We start from the raw sequence: 27,099 nt of genomic DNA on the forward strand, positions 1-27,099 counted from the left end.
TAATATGTTTAATAGGCTGAAAATGAATAGAGTACATTTTCAAATTTATTGTCTTTGCTGTCTGAATTGTCTAATTCTTCTATTGTCTTTACTCTAACGGTTCTAGTAATAATAAAAGGATGAAAATAAATATTTGGGTCTTCACATCTAAATTTTTAGAGAATATTATCCTAGCTTCAACGAAACTCGAGAGCTATTAAGCCACGCCTACTCAAGTGACGCCCACTCAAGCCACGCCTACTGAAGCCACGTCTGAGAAAAAATCAGACTTTGGCCCTCCGCATTTAAATTGAGTAGGTAATATAGTGCGTGGAATATACATATACAGCCTAGAATAATGGAACACGCGCACAGATTATTCCATATTCCTTTTCCGAATTGTTCCTGTCCCATCCTCGCGTTTAATTTTGGCGGTAATGAAGTCGCAATCAGGTTGGTAATTTACGAATCCAGTTGCGTGATAGAGACCTCCTGCTGGCTGGAGGGAGGCAGAGGGCGAAAGGCGTCCCAGGGGTGGCAAAGGGTGGTTTGGCCAGTCGCGGGTGCAATGACGTACTGGCTAGCGAATGCTCATAAAAGCATTGATTAACTGTTGCCGGTCGTAGGTCGGCCAACGCTGCTGCTGCCTCGTGTACCAATAAAACCCGGTTAATAGGGGGTCAACGTCGCGTCATCGACCGATCCCGAGGTCGTTTCACCTGCCTGATGATTTTCACGCTTTTGGAGGGGTGGGTACCGGAAATAAACAATAGTAAGAATTTAAATACCTCGTGAATCTATTGCTTGAGTTCCCGAAGAACATTGGATTATTTATCGGCGTTAGTGTTTGTCAAATTGCGGCAGCTGCGTCGATCACGGTGAGTGAATTACACGTTTCTCTGCGAATAAATACATACGTCCATCAACATATTCGAGTGTCTAACAGGTGGTCCAAGGAAAATCTTGAAAATTGATCTAGACGAGAGAGCAGGCCCGGTAGAACGAAAACGCGATCGATGCACCGGTGTAACGCGTCGCGACGCGTCCGTCCCGCGCTCGCCCTGCGTAATAATCTCGGCCCCGGTTATTATCGCTTTAATCGCGAGGATTATTTCACTTTCGCGTCAAATCCGCCGGTCCGCTCGGTTTTGGCCTCGGTTTTCGCGCCCCCCTCCCTCCCCCTCGGCGCCGAGCGTGTCCGACCCGCGCGTAATTTCTGACCGCAGCCTGAAAATTCCACGTAAGCCAGTGGTTCTCGTCGACCGACACACAGTCACCGAGATTCCTCTAAACCCGTCGTTCTCCCGCCGATTATCCTAAGCATTCCGTTTCCCGCAAGAACCTCTGCGAACCCGGGACATCCTCCGCGCGTTTTCCGTTAGAGAAGCCCACCCCCTTGCTTACGGATTCGTTAATTACTTCGCGCGGATATCCGATCCGGCTCTCCGTGTTTCCACCGCAAATTCGCGGCTTCCACCCTGCCACTGATCTCTTGCTGTACCACCATTATCCTGGAATTTCGGCGACTCCGACGCCGAATACATTTTCCCGATTTCCACCCCCACCGGGGCCAACGTCTTCCATCTGTGTACAATGTTCACTGTGTACACTAGGATAATCACGAGCACAGCTACATAGAGCACTATCCTGGTTTCATTGAAGTCGAGAGCAACAAGGACACGCCCCCTCAAGCCACGCCTCAGAAAAAAATCAGACTACGTGTTAGGACCTTCATATCTGAATTGTATAGGTAGTATAATACGTAGATAGCGTTATCTTCCATCTGTGTACAATGTTCACGCCTACTCAGACCACGCCTTAGAACATCGAAGTAGATTATATGGAGTCTAGGATAATCATGAGCACAGCTCCATAGAGCACTATCCTTGTTTCATTGAAGTCGAGAGCCACAAAGTCACGCCTACTGTAGCCACGCCTCAGAAAAATATCAGACTAAATGTTAGGGCCTTCAAATCCAAATTGTATAGGTAGTACAATAAGTAGAAAGAAATATCATCTAGGATAATTGAAGATTAGTACAGATCAAAATCGGGAGCAACAAAGCCACGCCTCCTTCCTCCGTAAGTCACGCCTCCGAAAACCACGCCTGCAAAGACCATCCTAGAAAGTCTCTTCGTTCTAGAATTTCCTGCCAACAGGATTCTTATCCTTTTCCATAAAATCAGGCGATTATTAATACCGAAGGAGGGTAAAGAAAAAGCGAGGTAACGATACCAAAAAGAAACGGGAGGCGTGATTTATGCGGGGAGACGGCGGTTCAAATGAGGCTTCTAATTTGAAATCACGGAGTCGGGGGGCCCGCCGAAAGAGACGAAAAAGTATCGCGGGGTCTTGTCGCGGAGGCGAAAGTTACAGAACCCCGTGGTCCGCAACACTGTTTCGCGTGGCGCGGGGCCGTAAATCACCGAGGAGGAATTTTTCGCGTTTCGCCGGTTTTTGCCCGGTAACGAAACCCTCTCCAAATGAAGACGTTATGCTCCGTCGAGGGAAAAAACTCGGCGAGAAACAGCCTCTCGTTCCCCGGCGAGGCGAGGAACGTTTCGAGTTTTAACAGCTCGCGCGCGCGCGCACGCGGAACCGCAGAGCAAGCTGCGGTGCCATTCTAAGCGGAGTGGAACTCGAAACGATCGAGCGGGGCGCAAATACCGGCAGTTATTTCGCGGGTGGAACGTTTCGCGGTCTCGTTCTACCGGGCAGAGCAGCTCGTGCATAAAACAACGCGCTCTCGCATACACACGCTCCCCGGCCCTCGCCGCGAGCAAGCTGACGCGCGTCCGACGCGCCGCGCCGCCATAAAATCCACGACTGTTTTCTCTCTCTCTGCAGCACTCTGTGCCGATGCGCTCCTACGACTTAATTACCATGGTGTCCACTCGCCGTTTCGTTGCCCGGAGAACAATCAAATTTTTAGATAAGCGGGGATATTCAGTAACGTTGTTATTAAACATTGGGTGAGGTCAATTGAAGGTCGGATATATGCATCTCACGTATTTTTATTCAACCGCTTGTCACAGAATAACGAGTCGGACTCCCGACGAAAATTTCAGGGTCATGTACGAGGGTGAATCAATAAGTACCCTTTTTCTTTCTTTTTCAACATGATCTCCTTTTAGGAGGATACACTTTTCTCAACGTCCCTGCCATTCTTTTAAACTCTCTAAACAATACGATTTGTCAAACTCTTCAAAATATGCTTCTGTTTCGACGATGTCCTCATGTCGGGGAGCAGAAAGAAATTGCAGAGAGCCAGGTCGGGCGAGTACGGTGGACGCGGCACCAATTCTTGCAATTTGGCCGCGACGATTCGGGATGAGTGAAAGATGAGTCAAATCAAAACTAACCTATCAATCAGTATGAAATTTTGTATGGTGTCGTTTAATTGATGACAATATACTATAGTAACGCCAACTTGCCTCTGCAACGCCGCCTGTCCTCAAACACGAGTACTTATTGATCCACCCTTGTATTCGTAGGCTTTTCTTCGTGGATTCATCGATCGTTTCCAAACACTTTATTTTACAAATAATTATAGTATGGTGACTGAAAGATTTGAATTCAAAACACGGTTGATACCTTGAGAGCCACGAATCAATTTGTACGGTTAATAAACGGTGTCTATTTTTTTTAGAGTCGAAATACAATTTTATCATTTTATAAAAATGGTACAGGGATTCTCCGGACGCTCATTACGACGAACGCAACGAGCGAGTGGTGTGGCAGACGAGGCATTTTAGCCGAGTGACGTGAATTTCCTGCGGTGAAAACCGAGGCTAATTGCTCCAAAAATCTGTACTAATTTCCCGACTGTTCCGGCGTGGTGCGGCGCGGCGTCGGAGATGATGCGGCGCCGAGCGGAGCGGAGCAGAGTCGAGCAGATCGTAGCGGAGAACAGAGTGTGTTCGTAGTACACGAGGCCGCTGGTGGTAGTCAACAATTTACTCGTTAGCGGCCGGCGAGTGCCGCGCCGCTCAATTAACTCGCGAATCAACGAGCGGGCCGCTTTGTCCGCGCGCTCGCGGCCACCGCTCGCGAGTATTTTTATAATTTGCACCGGGGCTCCGCTCCACTCCGCTTCATTCCGCTCGAATCTGCGCGGGCGGCGCGGCGCGACGGGCCCTCGTGACCAACAAACGAACCTCGGAAGTGCTTCGGTGTATAATGGAGGGAAAAAACACGCGACCGAGAGAAACAGAGAAAAAGAGAAACGGCGGTACAAGTGAGAGAGAGAAAGAGAGAAAGAGTGTGTAGCATGGGCCGGCCGCCGCGAGCCGACGCGAAAAAATGCGCGAGGGAAATGAAAACCGACACCACGGATCGCGGCTTGTTTTCAGCGGGTGAAACTCCCCTCGACAGGGGTAAATGTCTACATTTGGAGGGCGGCTGCTCGTTTACACGGGCGCATGTCAAAGGTCCTGGTTACGCGTGTACCCACGCAAACGAGCCGCGGTTTTTTACCGCGCTATTTATTTTCTTTTCATTTCCGATCACGGTCCCGGAGCTGAAAGCGCCGACTCTACACACCATTCGACATCGTGTTCTCTCTTTTCCTCGATTTCTTTCTCTCACTCTGTTTCCCTCTCTCTCTCTCTGTCTCTCTGTCTGTCTCTCTAAATCGTTCGACACTCGAATCCCCGGCGAGCGTACACCCGGCCCGGCCCGTTAAAACCCGCCCGTAAAAACTTCGCGGACGTTTAACTGCTTGTACTGGCTGCGGATTGTAACAGCCCCTCGTCGACACTCCTCTTTCAATAGATTTCCGCTTTCTCAGCTTCTCCGCGCACGTGTTTCCTCCTGTCAACAACCACCGATCTCTGCCGACGTAATTGTTTCCTCTGCGATTCGCTCTCTTGTTAGCGCTTAGGATTTCCAGAGGGCTGACAGAGTTATGGTCGGACCGAGGAATAAAAATTGTCTGCTCTCGTCACTGCATGCAGGAAACACATTTTTAAATCATTCGTTGAAAATACTATCTAGCTCGAATCAAGCTCAATAACCATTTTATTTTACGAAAAAGCAAGCAGTTGCAAGTTAAACAAGAATTTAGGAATTCCATTGTTCCTGTAATTTATATTTTGTAGTTCGTAATTTCTTAGAAGAGGAATTAAAATAATTGATAGAGCAACTAGATGTTTATGCAGCTCCCGTGTCTAATACGACGCGAAACAAGTTTATGCAAAATGTGCACCTCGGAGAACAGGGATCAGTTAGTACCGGCCTCGGAGGAGTCGCGTTTGAGCAAACACGAAGCCGGCTTAACATCCTACTGAACACTGCATTCCAATTTCTCAAACCACGACCCACAAATGCACAAAGACGTCTAGCAGCGCGGAGAAAGGGAAGCGCATCGAAGAATACGCTCGAGTGACCCGCTTCTGCCCGAGGAATGTTAATTACCGAACACACCGCACGACAAGGCCTCGCTCTCGTCAATATTATCATATCGCGAGCCGGGCGAACGGGCGGATGAGTGACAGAAAACGTTCTCGCGCGGCAAAGGGGTAGGAAAATCGAGAAAAATATTCGATCGTCGAGTAATCGATGTCGGGGGCTAATCTCGAAGGTAAATCTTCCCCGCGAGCTAATCAAAACCTCGGATCGAGCCTCCGGGCCTGTATTCCCGGACGAGCCATCTGCCCGATGGGCCCACTGAGCTCTCTCTATCTCTCTCTCTCTCTCACTCTCCTTGAAATCTCTGGGGTCGATACTTTTTTTCCTGCGCTCCTCGCAACATCGGTTAATCCTCTGCATAAACATTGTATTGTGTTTCGCCGGGGATGCTCCCATTATATCATATTTTGTTATTAATATCTTCCGACTGGCTGGGCCCCGGGAGCCCGGGCACTTTTGTGCGCTGCCAAAGATGAGCCCGCGCGCCGGTTTGCCAAAGAGACAGAGGGAATCAGAGAGACGGTGAGAGAGAGGGGAGAGAGAGATAGAGCAAACCGGAGACAGTGGAGAGTGACAGAGAAGGGGAGTAGAGCGAGGGAGGGTGGAGAAAGGTTTCTGAAAAAGGACGAGCAGGCAGAGAAAGAGTGAGAGAGACAGGAGATAGAGCGGGGGCTCTCGATACCGGTTTCCTTTATCGTACAATGCCTACCGGGATTTTTATTATCCAGGATCCTAGCGAGCGGCCGCGTCGATTTCGCACGACGCACCTCTACACATACTAGGTTGCACAATGTCGAAAATAATTTCCTGGTTTATGAACGAATTGATTGTAGCAATCTTTAAAAGATTCTTTACTGAAAAGAATGACGAGGTGAGAATCGAGTGCATCGCAGAACTATACAAATGTACGTAATTTCTTTTCGACGTTCTTCAGCTGAAAGAACCACAGAGAAAGAAAGGATTAGGTGCATTGTAGAAGTACACTCTGCGAATTCGTTCCACAAAGACTCGCTGACGAAACTTGTCCCAGCTCCCAAACCTGAACCAGTCTTTACCAAGTGATCTATCACGCCGAGTGCCACGGCTTCCAGAAATGGCAGACAGAATTATTTATCTCGGTAGCAAATATTGCTAGGATCACAGTAGAGCACTTTCAATATCTTAGCTTATCAATTTTCATAAAGTTGTTGAGGTTGCTCGCTGGGAGAACTCGAAGAGCAAGGATCAGTGTCCCCAAATCGACACTTGTCCCCCCACTCTTCCGCCGCTGGCAGAGAGGGGGTAAGTATTTCCCCTCGACTCCCAGAAGTGAGGGACAGAGTTCCTATATTGACAATTGAATTTTGCTGTTGACTAACTGTGATTGACTGACTTGACTGACTGTCGCGTTTACTATCCACATCAATTTTTATTTCGTTGAATCGCGATTCGGTTTTATAAAATGTTCGAGACTGCTCACTATGACCTGGAAGTGCCAAGGATCCACGGTAGGATCCAGAGTATTGAGACATAGCTCCCGCGGGATCGAGGGTGGAGAAGCGAGAAGTAAGCTACGAGCAATCTTTCGAGACCGTCGCGTCAACGCTGGCCGAGCGCATCCTCGCCTAACCATCCTACCTTAGCGTGTCCTATACCTTTCACAGGAACCCTTCGCGATCTCCCCTCGGCCCTTCGGCCCAACCACGCGTCGCCTCGCGAAAGAGCAGCCCAGTATTTGTTCTTCCAGGGTCTCCTTCCAGGGTACGAGCATCATCCGAGGGCAGTAAACCTTTTGATATATAGTCGAAGCTTTTTAGAGTTCTGTCAGCCACGCCCACAATCAGCCTTAGTATTATTTACACTCCTGGTGGTTTGTAGTCGGTTGTCCCGCTTCCCTGCACCGTGTCTGGGCTCCCTACGTTGTTTCTTTTTTTAACCCGTCCACCATGCTCGTGATCTTCTTGTTTCGTTCTCGGGCTCTATTCCTCTTCGGCAACGTCATCCCGCGATCCTCCGGTAGTTTTTCCGTGGGGGTACCGTTTTTCCTTTCATGTGGAATCGATATTCCGATGGAGGCCGATCTGATTGCCTGCGCCCGTCGATCCTGGATACCCAAGAACCTCTTCAGCAACGTCATCGTGGACCTGCGAGCGTTTTTCTTCGTGGTGTCTGTTCTCCTTCGGGGATCGATTTGCTCTTGTTGGGGACCCAATTCGTTTAGGAAGCTTCTTCACGGATTGCTGACTTTTTAAACTATGCTCTGCAAATTCATATACTATTTCTGGTGGAATTATCACCGGTCTCTGCTCTAGGAGACGCTAGGACTATCAGAACCCTACCTACTTGCCTAGAGAATCTCTGTGTACCATCATCGTGGCTCCTAAACTAGTCCTTGCTACAGAGACTATTTTTCTTTGCTTCCAAGGTAGATTTATTGCTACCAGGACCTTTTTCACGCAAGATCCATGGATCCAGCTTCTCAAAAACCTCTTCCTGGACTCGTATACTGAATTCTTCAACGGACATCAATTCCCTTGCACCTGGACTGATATATTCTTGCTACAACGTTGTCCGTGATCTATAGTTTCAATTTTTCTTCGCATCTACGACCTACTCACGATCCGATGATCCACGAGGTTAGCTTCGTCATTCTTTCACCCAGGCTTTTCTAATTTTTCTTCCCACCTCTATGGATATCCCAGGAGTCTTTACACAGTTTATTTCCTCCGGACGAGCGTCCAGCCTTCAGTCCGGCCCGCGAAATTTATAAAATTAGACACGATCCTATACCCCGGCTGCATCCCCGCGAAATTATCTATTCCGAGCGGGTCTGTTATGCGATCGCATAGCCCGCGGGCTAGATTTCGGATTTGGTCGACCAGAGGTGAGCGAGAGCGAGAGAGTGAGAAAGAAAGAGGGAGAGAGAAGAGAGCGCCCAACGAACCCGAATCGGCTCTCCACTCGGAGAACGAACGCGGTCCACCCGAGAGAAAGGGACGCATATTTTATTCCGAAAATGATGATGATACGCACGGAACCTTCCACCGACCCCGGCTGACCGTCCTTCGCCGTTTTATCGCCGCGATTCCCCTTCGGTGAACTCTCTTTCCCATAGCCTCTTTTTCGTTCGGGAGATCCCTCTTCCACACGCCCTGGATCCCGGATGGATAGATCCTGGATCCTCCAAACTATGTAGACGTTGCTCATTGTCCTAGATAGTGTCCTCAATTTTTCCTAGGACTCTGGCCAACTGTAATTGAAGATTTCTATCGAGAGAGAGCTAAATTAAAATTACTTTTATGCCATGGGGTTCTCGCAGACTATCGCGAAAGGGGGCCAGTGAGATTGTAATTAGAATTTTCGGCAAGGTAAATGAAGCAGTTCCTCTAGTAAGTACCTGTAAACCAGTAAACTAGTAAAACACTAAATTCAAGTACAGAAGCATTGCTAAAAAGTGAATAGACAGCACTCAAAGGCCAGCTATTAAAGGATTCAGCTGACCCCGAGTGTTTCTACGCGACAGTCGCTATTAAAGGCTGAATGGGGCAAAGCCTCGTTGTCCAATCGGTCAAAAACTCAGCTGCGAAGGGGGGCAGGAGGGGTGTACGGGGTTCTGGATCGGGTTGTAGCCCGCGAGACAGCGAGGACGTACGTCTCAATACGTGGCCGGTGGAGCGATTAAGAAGAATGGGTGTGGTAAAAGAGGAAAGCGAGGAAAGAAGACCATCGAGCGAAGGAGGAGCGAGGAGGAGGTGTACATACCCATGGCATCCACTCTCTCCTCGGTTCTTTCCAGACTGGACGCAAAGGGAGCTACCTCGATGGCTGCCCGCCTGCCTGTCTGCCTTTCTGCCTGCCTGCCTTTCTGCCTGCTTGCTAGCCTGCCTGCTTGCTAGCCTGCCTGCCTGCCTGCCTGCCTGCCTGCCCGGCTTCTCGACTCTCTCGATTACTTGAAAAACCGGATTCCTCCTGCGCGAAACTGTGTTTCCCGTCTCGTGTTTATGTACCACTACACGCCGGGGGAACAATGTTGGATGCACGTGCACGCTAACGGCGCGATTCTCGCCCGCGTACGCGAGAGTTCGGCTGCCGATCTCGATCGGGATCGAAGCCCCCAAGCGGGGGCGGATGAAGGATTGTCGGGAAAGAATGAAGAAACTTAAGGGGTGGTGGCAAGTCGAAGCCACTTAAAAGGGCCGCGCACCATCCCTCGAGATGTCGCAGGGGAAGGTGTTCGAGGGTTAAATCCGAGGGTTTTCGAGGGACCGAGGGTAAACAGATACATGCCACCGCGCAAATAGCTTGAAAGAGGACGGTGCATAGTGGTCTACCATGTGATAGTTGTCTACAATATTTCATAGCATCCGAAATGGTACCATGGCAGTCGACGTAGTATTCTAGTGGGCTTCGAAGTTGAATAAGTCGATTTTATTTTATTTTCAATAGGTGGAATTGACGGTACTTTGAAGAATTTCGCTTGAATTGCATTTTTGAAGAATTGCATCTTTGAAGAATTGCATTTTTGAAGAATTGCATCTTTGAAGAATTGCATTTTTGATGAATTGCATTTTTGATGAATTACATCTTTGAAGAAATGCATCTTTCATGAATTGCATCTTTGATGAATCTTCGAAGAATTGCATCTTGGAAAAATTGCATCTTTAAGGAATTGCATCTTTAAAGAATTGCATGTTTGAATAATTGCACGTTTGAAGAATTGCATCTTTAAAGAATTGCATCTTTAGAGAATTGCATGTTTGAAGAATTGCATTTTCGAAGAATCGCATCTTCGAACAATTGCCTCTTCGAAAAATTGCATCTTTGAGAAAAGATGCTTGTACAGACTTCGAAAAATTATATCTTTGAGAAAAGATGCTTAAACTGTCTTCGAAGAATTATATCTTCGAGAAAAGATGCTTGTACCCATGCTTGTAATTTTTAACAATCTGTCAGATCCTTTAAAAAAGTATGTTTCGTTCATTGTGAGGATTCTTAGAGCCCAAATGTCGCTGACTTCGAAGATCTCGATCTTGATTTGTGCCCACAGTGGTCAAGTGGTCAGTGCCGAAGCTGTCATCGGTTTTCTTGGTCGCTTAGTAAGAACAATAGCGCGGAAGGTCTACGGGGCTCGTCCCACGGGGAGAGCGTTCCCCGGGACAAAGGGGAAATTTTCCAAATAATTTCACGTCGTTTGCTCTCGGTCAGTCGGGCCAGGGATCGCACGGTGGATAGATCTCCTTTGCGGACTGGCGAAAAAAGCACAAAGGGAAGACGACGGGCTCGACCTGCTCGGTCAGGGTACACCGGTCACTCTGTGGGTGAAGCTGTTCGAGTACATAGGGTGTTCTATCGGCTGTAGGCAATTTTATGGGGTGGTTCTACTCTGGTGAAAATAAGAAGGCTACGGACGTGTTTTCCACTGTAGAACTGCCTGCTACTTTCTCCGAAAGAATTTTTTAATTTCTTGGTTATTATTGTGCTGGACGTTATTGAAATTCTGTTGTTGATATTAAATTGATTTCAGAAGAAAATATTGAAAGAGGATGTGTTAAAAGTGGAGGCTCTGTTAGAAATTAATAGACGTATTGATCCCCTCAATTTTGGTCTCCTTAGTTTATAATGTGTGTTATAAAGGTGTGCTCATAGGCGTTCGACTGTGATCGCAACTAATTAGATGATCAACAATTTTTAGACGCAATGGGTGGCTTTTAAAATAAATGTAGAATCGTGAATTAATTCTGGAAGTTCTAAGCAATTATTCTTGAAATTATAATTTGTTCCTTGAAATTTTTATTTCTGTAACCTCTTCCAAAAATTTCCAAGTATCAAACTTGTAGAAATTTGAGATAGCTTTTATTTTATTTAATGGCCACATAATGGGATGCATATATTTAATAATGTTTCACTTGAAGACCTTCAGGTGCAAAAACTGAGAAAATAAGTGAATTGAAAATCAGGCAATCAGAAGTATATAAAAATTTATTCAACTTCTAAAAATTAGATTTTTGCATCTCCAGTTTCAAATTAAGAAGTCTGATAGTCAATGACAAGTGTCACCCTTGCAGTGTCACCTCTGGGAATCGCTAGAATTAGACAAAGGATCGACGATTTTCCCACCATGTTTCATCGACCAGCCCGTTTCCTTCGCATGATCTTCATCGCGTTCTGCGAGGGCCATAGCATTATCTCGCCGAGTGATTTCCAGCTGTCGGCCAAGGGCTCGCCACGAGTAAAGGCCCGTGTTCGCGACGCATAACAAATTCCACCTGTGTAGACGGACTCGCCTTCCATTCATCTGTCCGTCGCCGGGGAACGGACGCGACGATAGGGGGGGACGCACCGGGCACTCATTTAGCTCGGCAATTTATTCTCGCGTTTTGTAATTAACACCAGTAAAAGAAGTAGCTTGCTCGTTCCAGGACCAAGAGAGGGCTGCGGGGGAGGCAACGCCTAGGGTCGCTGGCACACCTCCACCCTCCTCGATTTAGAGGCTTGAGTCTCTCTTCCACCATTTTTATCCTCAAATTCTTTTTTCACATACATTGTACATTTTGGTATTAGGGAAAAGTTCTTTCTTCAGGTGTGTTGTATAGTAATTCAATTTAAAAATTATTAAACCTTTGTTTTTAATTGAATTATTAAACATTTCTTCTCACCTAGAATATTCCTCTGAAGTTTTTAATTTTATTAAATGGACGCAATTTGCTCATCGAATACCTAACCCAGCAATTTATTAAACATAGACAAAAATAATGTAATCTCCTCAGGGTCGTCACAATTTTCAATAATTTTGCAGTGTCAAAATCGAGTTTAAAATTCCTCTTACATTTTAATCCCCAACGAAATTTAATCCTCATTCCTAGATGACTGGGGGTGACTTGTTGGTTCACAATTGAAATCGTTATTCAAGGCTCCATTAAAAAGTCTTAACGATCACAGTCGTCTTCGGCAAACAGCATCGAGTGCGTCTCTCGGTGACGGAGCACAGAAAGAGAGTGAGAGAGGGGGGAACGGGGGTGGGGGCGTCAGGGTGAAGATGGGTGAAAAAGGTGAGATGGCCAGATAGGAAAGAGGAGAGTCAGAGGGACACGCGGTGGTAGAGTACGAGGGCAGGTCCGTAGAAGTCGAAGAAGAAGAAGAAGAAGAAGAAGAGGAGGAGGAGGAGGAGGAAGAAGAAGAAGCAGCAGGCAGGGTCGGAGGAGAAGAGTAAGGGGACGGTGGGTAGGAGGTGGATGATGGAGGCCTCTCTCCTCTGCATGCCACTGCAGTCAGGCCAGACAGAAAGCGGTCTGTATAATTATGGGTTGTCACCTCATCAGCTACGAGAGGGGCAAAGGCGGTGGCGTCGGCGCTGGTCCGACTTGCGCGGGGGCAGGGGTGGGAAGTTATAGGAGCGCGGTCTTTAGCTCAAATTGTGTTTTATCGTCCCTCTCGTCTGGCCCGGGGCGATTCGCGACCAGATATCCTTCTGCGGATCTTTTTTCGAGAGCGATTCATTCCTCCCGCGATCCATCCACACGGAGCCTCGAGATCGGTTCGGTCGCGATTCCGCGAAGGGTGGTGTACGGTCGAGACGTGGTCCGATGGTTATACTTCGAAACGTCTTCATCGGTCGAGCGAGAGATCGCGACCGCCGCAAATACCTATTGTCGGGGTTATAAAAATCGGCGGACAAGCGTTTTAAGCATCCTCGGCGATCGGAACGTGCCACGCCGACTCTCCTCGGCCGCGTCGCCACCCCGCCGACCCCCAGTTCGATCCTCGTTTCTCCTCCATTCTCCCCGTCTCACTCGATCCTCCTCTCGAACGGTCTCCCTTTTCCCGTCTCTCCGTGCACACGTAGCAATCTGCGCGCAGAGCACATACACGAAAAAAGAAGGGAGTGCACCGCGCGAGAAGGTACTGAGGCTAAGTGGAGAGTTTAGAGGGATTTCATTAAATCATATGGATTGGGGATAATGTATGTTATTGAGCGGAGCGTTCAAATCGCGCTCTATAAGTTGTAATAAGTCCAATTTTAGGGCCGGTCATGGGCCGGGTCCCACCAGTGGTTGTCAAACCGCCATGCCCCGACCCGTCGGACGACTGCCATTCGGTGTGGCAGCGGCCACGATCGACAGTCACTGACCAGCGAACCCGCCACTTACTCGTCAAACGGCCAGCCGGTCCGCCGAAATCACTGCCATTTAGATAATTTGTAATGAATAGGCACCGCTCATTTTCTACCCCCTTCCTTGCTAGCCTCGATACCTCCGATCCTCCTCCCCTCCGCTCCTCTCCCTCGTTCTTTCTCTTTCTATCTACCTTCGCAATCCTCCCAATCCAGAGGCCCAGCAATAGCATCGTCTTCGGCGTCCTCTTCGTTCGAGGGACCCCGTGCAAACGATAATCGTCGAATCGTTTCGACGTAAACGAGTTCGATTCTCGATCCGCGGAACAACGTGCAATACGATCGCCGAGATCACGAGCTCTGCGGATATCTTGTTGGGGATCTAGCCTGACCTGTTTGGTGGCCAATCATCCCCTAAACGTTCCCACTGACGAAGATATATCGCTGGATCCAGATCATGTCGATCCGACTGCAAATACTGCGCGTGTATTTGCGCTGGGGACGTTGAGCTCGGAGGTCTAGGGTTGGCGGAGGGCTGCTGCAAAAATGTGGAGTGCCTATGTAGTCCAAATTGTTAGTGCAAAGCTCGCATTCGTTTATTTCTTTGTTCGCGAAAATAATCAGGAAAATATTTTAGGTCTTCGAAGTGCCATGGTTGCCTTCGATCTTTTTATTTCTTCTGGAAAGGAACACTCAAAAGGACACGTAGTCCTTTAGGGGATGCAAAGGGTTAATATTTGCTACAAACGTGTAAATTATGCCAACTCCCAGGTTCCCGATGATTGATGTGTTTCTGGAACATCTTTTCACGTTCTGACGATTATTATTTTCTGGTTTCAGATGTACCAAGGATGGAGAAGTCCCCGTTGCTAGCAAACGGGTACAACCACCCTCCCACACACCTCAGCCACATGCAGTTTATGCAACTAGGTGGACACCCTGGTGCAGGACACACTGCCATCCTCTCGCCAGCTAGTCTGCCACACCACCTGCAGGCTCAGGCACAAGCGCGTGCCGAGCAGGGGTTGAAAGTCAACCCTAACATGTCCAACATGGAGGCTCTTGCGAGGTGAGTCTTCTAAATGTGATTGACCTGCTAACTAGTTCACGATCATTGGTGACGTCTCGTTTAGACGTTGTTACACATCTTGTACCTCTTTAGCCTCTCGTTATACTCATTGTGGGGGTGCATCAATTAATACTATCAGTTTAAACTCAATTATTGAAGTTGTACAAATTTTTCTTAAACGAACTTCTTTGTCGAAGCACACAATCCAATAAAAATTATATGAAGTCTGAATGCACTCTTGTCATAACAAAACAATAAACTATAAATTACCTGGCATCTTTCAATTGAGAAATTCTGAGTAACCAATGAGTAGATTGCGGATCTTTATGCAAAATAAAAATTGTCTGCATCGATTGCAAGAAGTAGAAACTAAATTGAATGTTATTTCTTCCCTTAATGATTTTAATAGAGGAGAAATCATATGTTGACATCTTCAATTTTGAAAATTATTCAACAATCTAGAATTTCATCTTCTTAATTTTGATATAAATGCATAAAGATCCGCAGTCTACCAATGAGGATTAAGCCACCTGCGATAGATCTGCAGTGAGGGGGTGCGTTTAGGGTGTCGAGGGAAAAGTTAACAGGTAGAAGCCTCGCCGTCAGATTAGAAGGCCCGTCGCGTCGATTCGTCGATTGAAGGCGATAGCGAGGAAAAATAGAGAGGCGGAGGGCTCGCGGGCTCGTTTCGGGCCGGGCTGCGATTCGGAAATTGGATTTGCTCGTTTCTCCAAGCTCTTCCGCGCGCGCGGACTCGTCCTGTAGCGGGGTAGGTCGTAACGAAGGGCCGGCGAGGCCAAAAGAATACAAGTTTAAGAGGATTGGAAGAGACGGCGAAGCCGTGGAAATCCAAGGGGTCTCGACACTGCTTGATCTTTTCTTTCCCTCTCTCGTCGTTGCCTTCCATTGGAGTCGACGCGACGATGGCCCGGCTCCGGAGTCCGTTTCCTCGGGTGCCTCGCGCGTTCCTTCTAGGTCGTTTACTCGGCTCGAGTTACCTTACCCGAGCGACCTCAACCGAGGCACCCTTCTTCCGCGTGTTTGCCACGCGATCCCGTCGTCGCCGATTCTTACTTCTCGCCCCCGCGGACTAGGTAGGTCAAAACCCGAGATTTTTCCGAGATCTTCACACTATACCTCTTGGGCATCTTCCTACAAAACCTCGGAAAATTAACGGTGCTCTACTCTGCAGAAGCTACCCTCTTCATTAAGCCTCAAATCAGTGTTTATATAATTATTTTTCGGAAACTGGTAGACCAACTTGGCTAAAATTTGACATAGTAGATACCCATAGTATGAGCTATCTTCGGTATTAGTATTGATTTTCTAAGTGGCATGGCTGACTCTTCATAAATAATGGACGTCTCATGTAGCAAGGTTCGAAGATCTGATCAGAAAGGTAGTTAATACACCTGCTCTGATGGATTCACTGTCACATTCGCAATTTTACGAATATCCCAATAAAATTTACAGGGTATATAGACAAAAGTACACTCTTCAAAACGTATATAACAATTTTTCGATACAAAATTTTTCCACCCCTCCAAAAATTATCAAACTCCAAACTACCTAGGCACCCTCTTTCCCAGTATAAACCTGTTCCATTGAATTCAGTGTCACATCCGTAATTTTATGGATAGATCAATGAAACTTACAGGATTTATAGATGAAAGTACACACTTCAAAACGTATATAACAATATTTTGATAAAAAATTTTTCCACCCCTCCAAAAATTGTCAAAGTTCACTCCACCAGTCTCATGCAATAAATACCGCGAGACCCAATCATTTAACGTTTAAAAACCATTGTAAATGTATTATTTAACGTATTGAGACATGCTCGAAAGGGGTAGATAGTTCCAGACACCGTTTCTTATTCCCCAGATTCCCGTCGGAGGGGTTCTGTCCGTTTCGGTAAACCGAACGAGTAAATCCCGGCGGTGCCGAGACGTATATCGCGGATTACGCGTTTCGGAGTCGATCGAGGAGGTTGTGTGGTGGTGGGAGGGGCGGGCGGTGTCAGGGTGGAGCGTCGAAGGAGGACCCTGTTCCTCTGGAGAGGGTAAACTGCGGAGCTAATCCTGGCATTTGTTAACGCGTTTCTAATAGATGCCGTTAGCGGCGGGACCCTCTTCTCTAAGACCTCGGCCTCAGCCACCGGGGGCTTCCGAGGATACAGACGCTCGCCTTAATTTTCGATTACATCCGCCTGCTGCAATTAGCCTCCACCCAGTCGCCATTAGACTCGCTTCAGACATCTCCTCTCTGTTCTTCTCGATTTCACCACGATTTTTACCTATTCACATTCTTCCACCCCGACTGGATCTCGGATGACCTTTCTTCACTCAAAAATTCCGAAAAAATTCTCAGTCTCTCAGAAAGGCCTGAGACACGTTTCTGAATTTTCAGAACATTACTGGACAGGTTCACAAAGCGGATAGAAACGCGTGCTTCACTTCCACCCCACCCCAAAAATTCTAAAAAAATTCTGAAAAAATTCTGGGGTTCCAGAGAGGGCTGGGACACGTCCCTGATTCCTCCGAACGTCACGGGACAGGTTCTCGAAGCGGGCAGACCGTGTCCTTCCGAGGCAGAACGCGTGCTATGTGCGGAACGACGCGACGAAGGCGGCGCCGCACGTTTCGCATTATGATTTCAGCGCTTTGCTTTTAATTAAAATGCAAATCTATCGTGGAGGAGTGCTAGAGCGAGGGAGAGAGAGAGAGAAAGACAGAGAGACCGGGAGGTAAGACGGATTACGTCTGGGGGCGGCACGACAAACACCGGAATATGATTAATTCAACGCAACCCCATCCTGGCGCACCGCCGTCACCACCGTTGCCCTATCGCCACCCTCTAATTCAGCCTCGAGCTTCGCCCCCGCAACCCTCTTGCCACCCAGCGGAACCTAGAGTCCATCGTTAGCCCTACCTCTCCTATCGAACGTCCACTTTCCCGGATCGTTCGACATCCAAACGTCGAAAAAAACGATTTCTACTTTTTTTACCAGGATTCACCTCACCGGAAAATCTGAAAAAATTCGTGAACAATACTTACACCTACACACCGATACTGTAAAAATATAAATGAAGTTGCTTCTACGATTTTTTTGAGATTTCTGATTTTCAACATCCAGGATTTTCGTTAAAACTGATTTTTGAAGTTCACCCTGTAACTACCCTCCCGGTGGAGATGGAGGGTTGACATTTTATACAATCTGTTCTCTATTCCGTATCGAACGTCCACTTCCCGGGACCGTTGGACATCCGGACGTTCCGCGACGTCCGCGTGACTCTGCTGACTAGAGTCATTCACTCCCATCTCGATTATTTCTTTTTCTGGCGGTCGATAGCCAGCGTTGAGAGTAAATTAGCCGAGCCTAGCGACGACGTCTTTTTTAATCAGCCCGGGAGACTTCAAAGCGTCCATCGTCTTCGTTTCGAGAGTCGGGACCAGGCACGACGATCGAGTCAAAGGACAAACGAAAGACGAGACGGAACGAGGAGGACTCTTAATCAACTCCGCGGATCCACTTTCCTTCGAGGATATCCCGTGGCAGGGCTTATAATTAACCGATTCGCTTATCAACCCCGGTGTCCCCCCCGTTCCATGGTCTTCTCCCCTTGATTCGTGTCACCCCCTCTGTTACCATCCTCCCACCGACGTTCTTCTTTCTGCTGAAGGACTCGAGCGACGGATCCTGTTCGCGTTTCATCCGTCGTCTGTCTCAAGTGTCGCTTTTTTGTGATCCACAGGTCCGGGACCGTTTGGGAGAACTGCCGAGCTGCCTACGAGGATATCGTGAAACATCTCGAAAGGTAGGAAACATCATGCGTACCTAAATCCGTCGCGGGGAACGTAGCAACCCCTAAAACGAGTTACAGATTGGGGCCCGAAACGTTTTTCCACCCCTGAAAAGTTGTCAAAGTTTTTCCTGTAAACGTGATTCGATGAATTCAGTGTCACGTCTGTAATTTTACAAGTACCTCAATGAAACTTATATGGTACATAGACGAAAGTACACACTTTAAGACGTATATAACAATTTTTCTATGAAAAGTTTTTCCACCTCCAGAAAAAATTGTCAAAATTCATCCTTCCTGTTCTAGATATCTTTCTACCTCAGTAAACTTGCTCTGGTAGATTCACCGTCACATTCGCAATTTCATGAATATCCCGATGCAATTTGCAGAGTATATAGAAGAAAGTACAGACTTTAAGACGTATATAACAACTTTCCCATAAAAAATTTCTTCACCTTGCAAAAAATGGTCAAAGTTCACCAAGGCCTAGAGACGAGCCTCTGGCGGTCAGAGCTGCCCGACCAGTTCACGAAGAGCGAGTCCAGGGTTTTATGGAGGGCTTGGGAATCGCAGGACCCGCGTGATCGCAAAAATATTAACCGGGAGCTGTTGCGGCAGCCGCGGGCGTCGCTCGCGCTTCCGATAAATCAGCATTACCGTCCAGCATCGAGTTTCCGGTCGCGCGACACGTTGAGTCCGGCGCTTGACGCCGTAATGCCCGCGTGATTTGTACGGTGCGAGCCACGCACCACCCCCTCAAATCCATCCGCCACGCCGCGCCGGGCAGCCCCCGGGTGTCCCGTCACCGATACGACACCGACGTCGACCACCGACGAGAGAGAACCCAACCCCCTCGAGCCACCCCCGTCATCCGCCGCACCGAGGTTTCAACCGTGATCCTAACCACTTGTCACTTCACGGCACGCAGATCATCGTCGCGACGTGCCCGTCCATCATTCGGGGATTAAATCATTCGACTGGCTGGGAAATGGTCCCGCGTGCACCACCACCACCGACGCCATAGCTATACACCAACCCCCGGGAACTGTTTTCCACCCCCGCGACACGAACCGGGCTACAACTCCTTTTCGACGACGGGGAGCTTTAATCCTCTTTCGCTTCGCGGACCTGCTACATCGAGAGACCAACTTCTACCACAAATGATCTTTATCATAGTACTTGCTGTCACCCTTTGAGGTGTCTGAAAATGGAGTGGAAGAGCTTCTCCAATTTCTCGAATTTTTGCTTTTCCCATTCCCAAGGTCAGTTCGATTGAATTTCTATTTCTGGACTGAAGGGACTTTCTGGGTGTTTTTTTACTTTTTCTACGCTTTTATTTCCCTTTTTGGCTGGTGGGGTGCTTTCTCTAGATCTTGTTCTTCCTCTACAAACATTTTGTCAATATCTTCACCACCTCTATAGTAGAACACCTTCAATTGGAATGAAATAACTTCTTCAGTCATCGATATTTCCAGGTTCTCCAATTTCTATAATTTCTGCTTTCTCTACGCACATTACTAGTTCAAATAATTTTTCTTTCTGGTTCAAAGAGGATCTTTCTAGATCTTTTAAAATGTTTCTACGCTTTCGTTTCCAGTTTTATCTTGTGGGGTGCTAGCTCTAGAACTGGCTCTTGCTTGCTCTAGACGTCGTCCTTGACATCCTCTAGATATTTGTACCCTTCTCCTTTGTACATCGTCGAAAGCACTCGATTTAAAACAGTCAGCAGGGTCCAGGGTCCAGAGTCCGGAGACTGTATCCAGTTTCCCACTTCATTATCCCCGTCTATCTCTCTCGGGGGGTGTCGGGGGGTTAGTTCGAAGTGAATCGAGGCGGCATCAGAGAAAGGTGCGAACCCCCGTGGTGGATCCGCGCTCGCGCGAGGGTGAAAATCGACACTTGACCGTCCGAAACGTAATTTCCAATTCAAAGGCAATGACCATTGCCGCTCCTCCAACCCCCAGCTCCCCTCTTTACGTGGGTGTCCACCCTTCCGGCTCCACCACCGCTGTCCGTCTCGTTCTATTTGCTTTAGCGGCTCTCTCTGCCGGCTCCCGAGTCGACTTCGTCAACCGGACAAACGCGTATTGTGATTTCAGCCTTTGACTGGTAGCCGTTCGATGGATATCGCAGGGGGTGGCAAATGGTCGCGGACCCGCGTGCACACCGATACACAACCTACCCCGAAGAGCGAGAGAGAAAGACAGATGAAATGAGGGGGTTGAAGGGGGCTGGTGGAAGCTGGAAGGGACGGACGAGCGAGCACCGTGAATATTCATGCCGAGAACCCTAGACGAATTCGGACTTGTTGCGACTGACACTGATGTAAACCTTTGTTTATCCTGCGTGCACCCTCGCCCCGACCGCCCCGAACCACCCCCAACGCCACCCCCAGGCTACGAGAGTCGGCGTCGAGCGAGTATTTAACTGCGAGTTAAATTCTGATTAATCGTCGCCGCCCGGGGTTATTAATTGTTTGTCCTTTTGATTCTACAAGCTCGCGGAGGCTTGCAAACCCTCCCCCACCCTCCTCCTCCTCTCCTCTTGGTTATTCACTCTCTTTCGATTCGTTCTTCCACTCTCTCTCTTTCTGTCTGCCAGGTCCCCGCACAGATCTCTCTGTCCGTTTCTAATCCCGATGATTTGTCGCCGTTGATCCGCCACCAGCGAAACCGAAATCCAGAGTCGCAGAAGTTATTCCGCTCGTTTGTCTTTCCGACGATACCGTCCATTAAATCTCATAAGCCGGAAACCTACCCCTTGCCACCGTCGCCTCGCAAAAAATCTGTTTCCACGTTTTTCTAAATTCAATCCTCGTACCAGATCCTGTCGCTCTAGTACATCTTTCGAAGCAATTTACAAGTAGCAATCATTCGAAACAATCTTACAGTTTGCTGTGCATCTTCATGGAAATTCTTTCTTTCTCTTCTTGTCATTTTGTCATTAACAATTTCCTTATTAGAATCCTCTTAATCCTGTCGTTTTAAATTTCATCCTTTTGATCATGAATGCTCAAGATCTGCAGTCTTCTAAATTGAGTTAATGACTTAAAAACGTATACAGTGGGTGTACAAAGTATTCGTACACCTTTTAGAAACTAATATCTTTTTTATAACTTTTGGAAAATCTTGTTTGCATATCTATGTTTGCAATGCTTCTAATTGATTATAAAAAATCAGGTCGTTTGGTACAATTATAAAAATGTTATTCTATTTTAAAAAGTGTACGAATACTTTGTACACCCACTATATTATCAATGTCTATTCCTACATCCTTGTACCACAAAGCGAAAAAGAATCTTCCAATTAGTAAAAGCAAATGTTTCATTCATTAAGCGACTCGAGTAACACCGAGACGCTTGTTAATTCGTCTCCGAACATCAGTTTTAATTACACAGTCGGTTGGTTATCCCCGGGACAAGAAGTCGGGTTTTTCAATTTCCCCGGTAAGCATAGTTCCTCTCCAACCCCCGAAAAATGTCAGTAAATAGGGGTAGGGTTTCGTGGAACGGATCCGAAACACGGAAACCGGCGAAGCGACGGATCCGACCACCCTCGCCGGCCGTAAACTAAGTAATATTAATGGTCGGGCCGATGGCAGTCCGCGCGGGCCCGCTATCAATGCGCTAATGTCGGCTTCCTGGCTTTAAAACTACCCCGTCATTCCGGGATAATTCGCGGCGCATTGTCGCTCGCTATCCGGCTTCGTCGGTTTTGCTATACCTTTCCCCCACCCGTCTGCCGCTTTTCCTTATCGTTCACCTCTGAAATTCTCCCACCCCTGCGAATCACCCTAGTTTCTTTCGCCCCCTCCATTCTTCTCCTCTTTCGAGAATCAGCTTCTCTCTCCCGCCCCGGAGACGTCATTAATTACTACCGACGACGACGACAACGTCGACGAGCTTCTATCGTCGGGGACATCTGCTGGAAAATAATATTCATAAAGTTGAGCCCCGTCGTTACGAGCCACGTCGTTCTCTATCCATCTTCGCGCGTACTCGATCCACCCCCAGACCCACCCCCGTCACGACGACCTGCACCGTCGACGGTCCTCGAGCACTGCGTCGACGACGGATCCGGGAAAAAAATTCCAGAGGGCTGTTTAACCGTGCAGGGGGTTGGTCTAGTCGTGGGACAGGGGTGGATGCAATTTTCAAGCAGAAATCCTGAGGCCGCGCACAAAGGGATTCGTTTATTAACACTAGAATATTTTTACGGAGCACTAAAAGCGACTGTTTTATATTGACTTATAAAAATAACAACGATATATCTATCCAAATTTAACTATTTGTTACGTGTGGGGTTTAATTGTGAGTTAAAATAATTTTATTAAAAATTTTAGTATTAGAGGGGTTGTAATTAAAATTTCATTTGGGGGTCTATTTTATTGGTGAATTGTATAATATTCAAAGAAGTCTATTTGTTATTATATCTATCCAAATTTTTAGCTATTTTTTGCGTGAGGAGTTTAATTGTGAGTTAAAATAATTTTATTGAAAATTTTAGTATTAGAGGGGTTGTAATTAAAATTTTATTTGGGAGTCTATTTTATTGGTGATTTTTACAATATCCAAACAAGTACATTTTTTGAATATTTCCTTGTGGATGAGAAACTTCGGAATCAATTCCAAGACATAGGAGCCACATATAAATTTTTTACTAAATTTTGCACTCTTAAATTCTTCTAATCATTTCGCCCTCTTAAATTGTTACTAATTTCTGAGATATAATCGATAGATCGCACAGCTTCATTCCAACGAATGCACACGACCAAGCATAACGCGGCGGGATCAATTTGTTGCGTCCCGGATCGTGGCGTAATCGACGATCGTCGTGATCGAGCCCGTATCGTTTCGCAACAGGGTCATTAGGAGGGTCTGTTTTCGGGTCAGGACGTTTGGCACGAGCGACCGATTCGTAGAACGAATCGACGTATTTATCCACCGATGGATCCCGATCCTTCTGTCGCGCGATCAACGATCCACGTCTAGACGGTCGTCCTATTCCCCTGAGGGATCATCCCGTCACGCGAGCGACGATCTTCGGGATAAGGGATTGCAGATTCTCGAAATCGATCTGTGAATCATTGCCGGGGTAATTGATCATTTGTTCTAGTAAATTTCTCGTCTCGAGGACGTGCAAAACGTTCTCGGAATGGGCCAACAATTCTTGACAACATCCTAGAGTGTCGCTCATAATAAAATTTCAAACATAGTTGGAATTTACTGATTGTCTGATATTAAAAATTCAACGGAACAGAAATTCAATAATTTTCTTTTAAATAATATTCTCAGAAGAAGTTGGTGCTTTACATTAACCCCTTCCCCTACAATATCGTGTCTGACTCGTGATGAAGATTCTGAATAGAGTCTAATAAATAATGTATGCTACTAATTTCCTTAAAACCGAAATAAAAGTCTACTTTGGTTTTGTTAATGTACAGCTATTGAAGAATATATAAGCATACAATAGATACAAATTTTCTCCTTGTTTAGCAAAGTATGTGAACTACAAAAAAGTTCTGATCACTGAAACCAAGGGGTTAATTCCAAAATCTGTTGATTTATGAATTGAGAGACCCTCAACCGTTGATCCTTGATTTTAAAAGGACTATTCAAAGATTGCTGGTAAATGGGAAAGAAGTTTTCCTAAAGAAAGAGGTGTTCCCAAAGAAAAAATAAAATAACGTCGGTTCAGTAGAATATAAAGATGCTAATTCAAGGCCGAGGGAATGGACATGAGAAAGAATATATTAATCACCTGAAGATATGTCTGAAGCGTCCATGTTTCTTAGAATTTTGCAAAGGAAGATATTTCGCATTAATGATTAGTGTACGACGAGAGGAAAATAGTAATTGGTTCCGGATCGAAGAACGAGATAGTTTCTGGCGGTGAGAAAGGGATAGAAGTGGACACAAGAGTAGAAACGTCAGAGAGTCAATGGCAATAAACGTTTGGACGGAAGCGTAATTGGCGTATCCGGTGGTTGCGGGACGCTGACAAGCCGAAGCCTGGAGCCGTGCACACGCGTATGACGGCATTAATCATAATGCGCGCATTTGCACGCGGGACGCGCGGCTTAGATGCGAGCTGCGAGCACGCGTGCGTGTCGACCCGCTGACAGTTCGTTTGAACGCAATTAGCGTGCCGCTTGATAGTTGCCGGCTTAACACGCTCGGCTATCGCGGCAACGATCGTCGAATCGAATTAACCGTTTCGTCGCGCTCCTCGCTGTCGTCCGATCAAATCGCTGGACCGTTTCAAGAAACCCATTCTTCCCCTTCCTCCCACTCCCACAAATTTATTTTCCTCCCACACTCCTAGCTAATCGAAAAACACTGAAAACTCACCCTTACGTATAAAAACGATTTTTCAAATTATTCATTCGGATTTAAAAATATTGATTTTTAAGAGACTCAATACTATTTCATCATTTTTTTTACTTTTTAGATATTCTGGAGTTAAATTTTAAAGATTTTATATTCTGCAGTTAAAGACTTTGTTCATATATATTTTTATAATATGTAAGATTGAATTTATTGGGATACAAAAAAATTCAGGAATAAAAATTTTTTTTTTCAAACATTTTAAGAGGATAGGAGTCGGGGTTTATTAATTAAGGAAGAAAATAGAGGATGACATGAAGTTGAGGATCTGCAGTTAAAGATTTGACTCATGTATATTTTTATAATAATACCAAGATTGATTTTATTGTGATCTGATACAAGGGAAAATTCAGAAATAAAATTGTTGTTCTTTCAAACATTTTAAGAGAATAGGGGTGGGGGTGTATTAATTAAGGAAGAAAATAGAGGATGACATGAAGTGGAAGATCTGCAGTTAAATATTTGACTAACATATATTTTTATAATAATACCAATATTCAATTTATTGTGATTTGATACAAGAGAAAATACAGAAATAGAATGTTTGTCCAAGCAAACATTTTAAGAGAATAGGGGTTTATTAATTAAGGAAGAAAATAGAGGACTCCACGAAGTTAATTTAATAGAAAGAAAATTCGCCGAGAAATTATGTCACGGATAATGGCAGCAACACATGCACCGACTGCAAACAACCCTTATGCAACCCACCCTATCGAGACATTCCCCGGAGGAAATACGTCACTGTCTCATACATTGATTAAAGATGTACTCCGCGAATCGTGACTAAAGTCGTCGCGCTTCATTCTCCATTGTTCAATATCCTACCTGAAGACATCTGCCCAGATCGATCGAGGCAACAGTCTCGAGTTAAATCGGGATGCACGGTAAAAGCTACTTTGTCCGTCGAATTGAATAAACGATGCTCACGGACAGTTAGCGCGCTCGCCGTTATAATCTGTCCTGATCAAGGAACTGGAAACTCGTAAAGCAGAGGCGGCTGAGCAAAAGGTAGAGGACGCGTTAACTATCTGCGGCCTCGCGCGCGATAAATCTTTGGAATCGTAAAGTCGAGCCTTCGGCCGAACGAACCGACCAGGAACGGCATTTATTTTATTAACTGGCCGAATTATTTATCGAACCGTTTTGCCGGGCCGGCGCCTCCAAATGCGACCGGTTAGGGCCACAATCAGGAACCGCTGCTAAAAGCGAACTTGATGACGCACGGAAGACTATGAACAATGATTGAGAGTTGATAAAAAATTTAGTGTAATCAGCTTGACACTTTTTGGATAATCAGACAATTTTTAAACGAGTGTAGAGTGAAGCCTTGATCTAAGAAAAAATATCGGGTCCGCGCTATTTCTTAGATCCTGTGGTTCTACTGTTTCTTTCGCGTCGAACGTAGAAAAGGTCAGCGCGTGTAAACACGTGATGCAGTCTACGTCATCGACTCTCGGAGCACGAGTTGCCCAGGCTAGAATTAAAATATTAAACGCAGTTCAAATTATATCGTGTCTGGTGTCATTTTAATCAGAAAAACGCCACGAATAAAGTGCTGAAAGTTCCAAAAAAGATAATGAAAAATAAAAAATTTGTATGAATTTCTCCGGGATTTTCACAGAAGTCTCGGTAATTTTAATAATTGGGAGACAAAAATTTCGGAGCTTGACTAGCGACGCTGCGTTTGGCGTTAACGAGCGGTTCCCAGCTCGGCCGGACTATTTTTAGTGATCGTCAGTGACGGTTTCCGGGTCATTTACTCCGCTCGTAGGATTATTTCGATATCCGTCGTCTGCTCGAAGATAACGAGCAAATCATCTTGTCGTGCTGGGCGTGCGCCGACGTCGACGCGTCCCATCGACGGACAGCGTTATTAACGGGCCTTTAGTAACGAGCACGACCGAGTAAACTTTGGCCCGCGAAACGGTGATTAATTAAAAACATAATTAGTTCGCGGCGTCCGCGACACCCCGGACCCACCCACCGGCCAGCTAATGTACCGTGAAATTGTCAACCGTCTTGTTCCACCGTCGTCGACGAGCGGCTTTCGACTTTTTCCTCAGATTAGGTTCTTGTCTCGTTAGCATCGTACCACCGGTCATTTCCTCCGGAGTACGCGGGCCGGGTATCGAGAGTATCTCGCGTGGGAGTGTATCGAGAGAGACGACTAACGAGCTCCCGCGATCGGACCAGCCTCCAATTTGTCCCGGCGACGAAAGAACTTGTCTCGTTACCTCCTTCGCTTTTTACTTCTCCCGCTTTGCAATTTTCCCGGGACCCGCCGCGGAAGAATGGGATCGGAAAGCGACGTTAATCAGTCGCGGAAATTGGCACCGGAGCCCTCCTCTTTCGGGCGCCGCCATAT

At 46.7% G+C, this 27,099-nt stretch overlaps 1 protein-coding gene across 5 annotated transcripts in view; it reads left to right on the forward strand.

Moving 5' to 3' along the window:
- Nucleotides 1-27,099, forward strand: part of Dac (dachshund family transcription factor) — a 250,242-nt gene that overhangs the window by 98,380 nt on the left and 124,763 nt on the right. For all 5 annotated transcript variants that reach the window (XM_076441029.1, XM_076441027.1, XM_076441028.1 and 2 more), the window contains 2 exons: nucleotides 14,318-14,546; nucleotides 18,302-18,364. In XM_076441029.1, coding sequence (XP_076297144.1) covers nucleotides 14,318-14,546; nucleotides 18,302-18,364 — 292 coding nt within the window. The remainder of the gene's footprint in view (nucleotides 1-14,317; nucleotides 14,547-18,301; nucleotides 18,365-27,099) is intronic.

This window comes from Lasioglossum baleicum, chromosome 16 (genome assembly GCF_051020765.1).
Source record: "Lasioglossum baleicum chromosome 16, iyLasBale1, whole genome shotgun sequence".
NCBI classification, from domain to species: Eukaryota; Metazoa; Arthropoda; class Insecta; order Hymenoptera; family Halictidae; genus Lasioglossum; species Lasioglossum baleicum.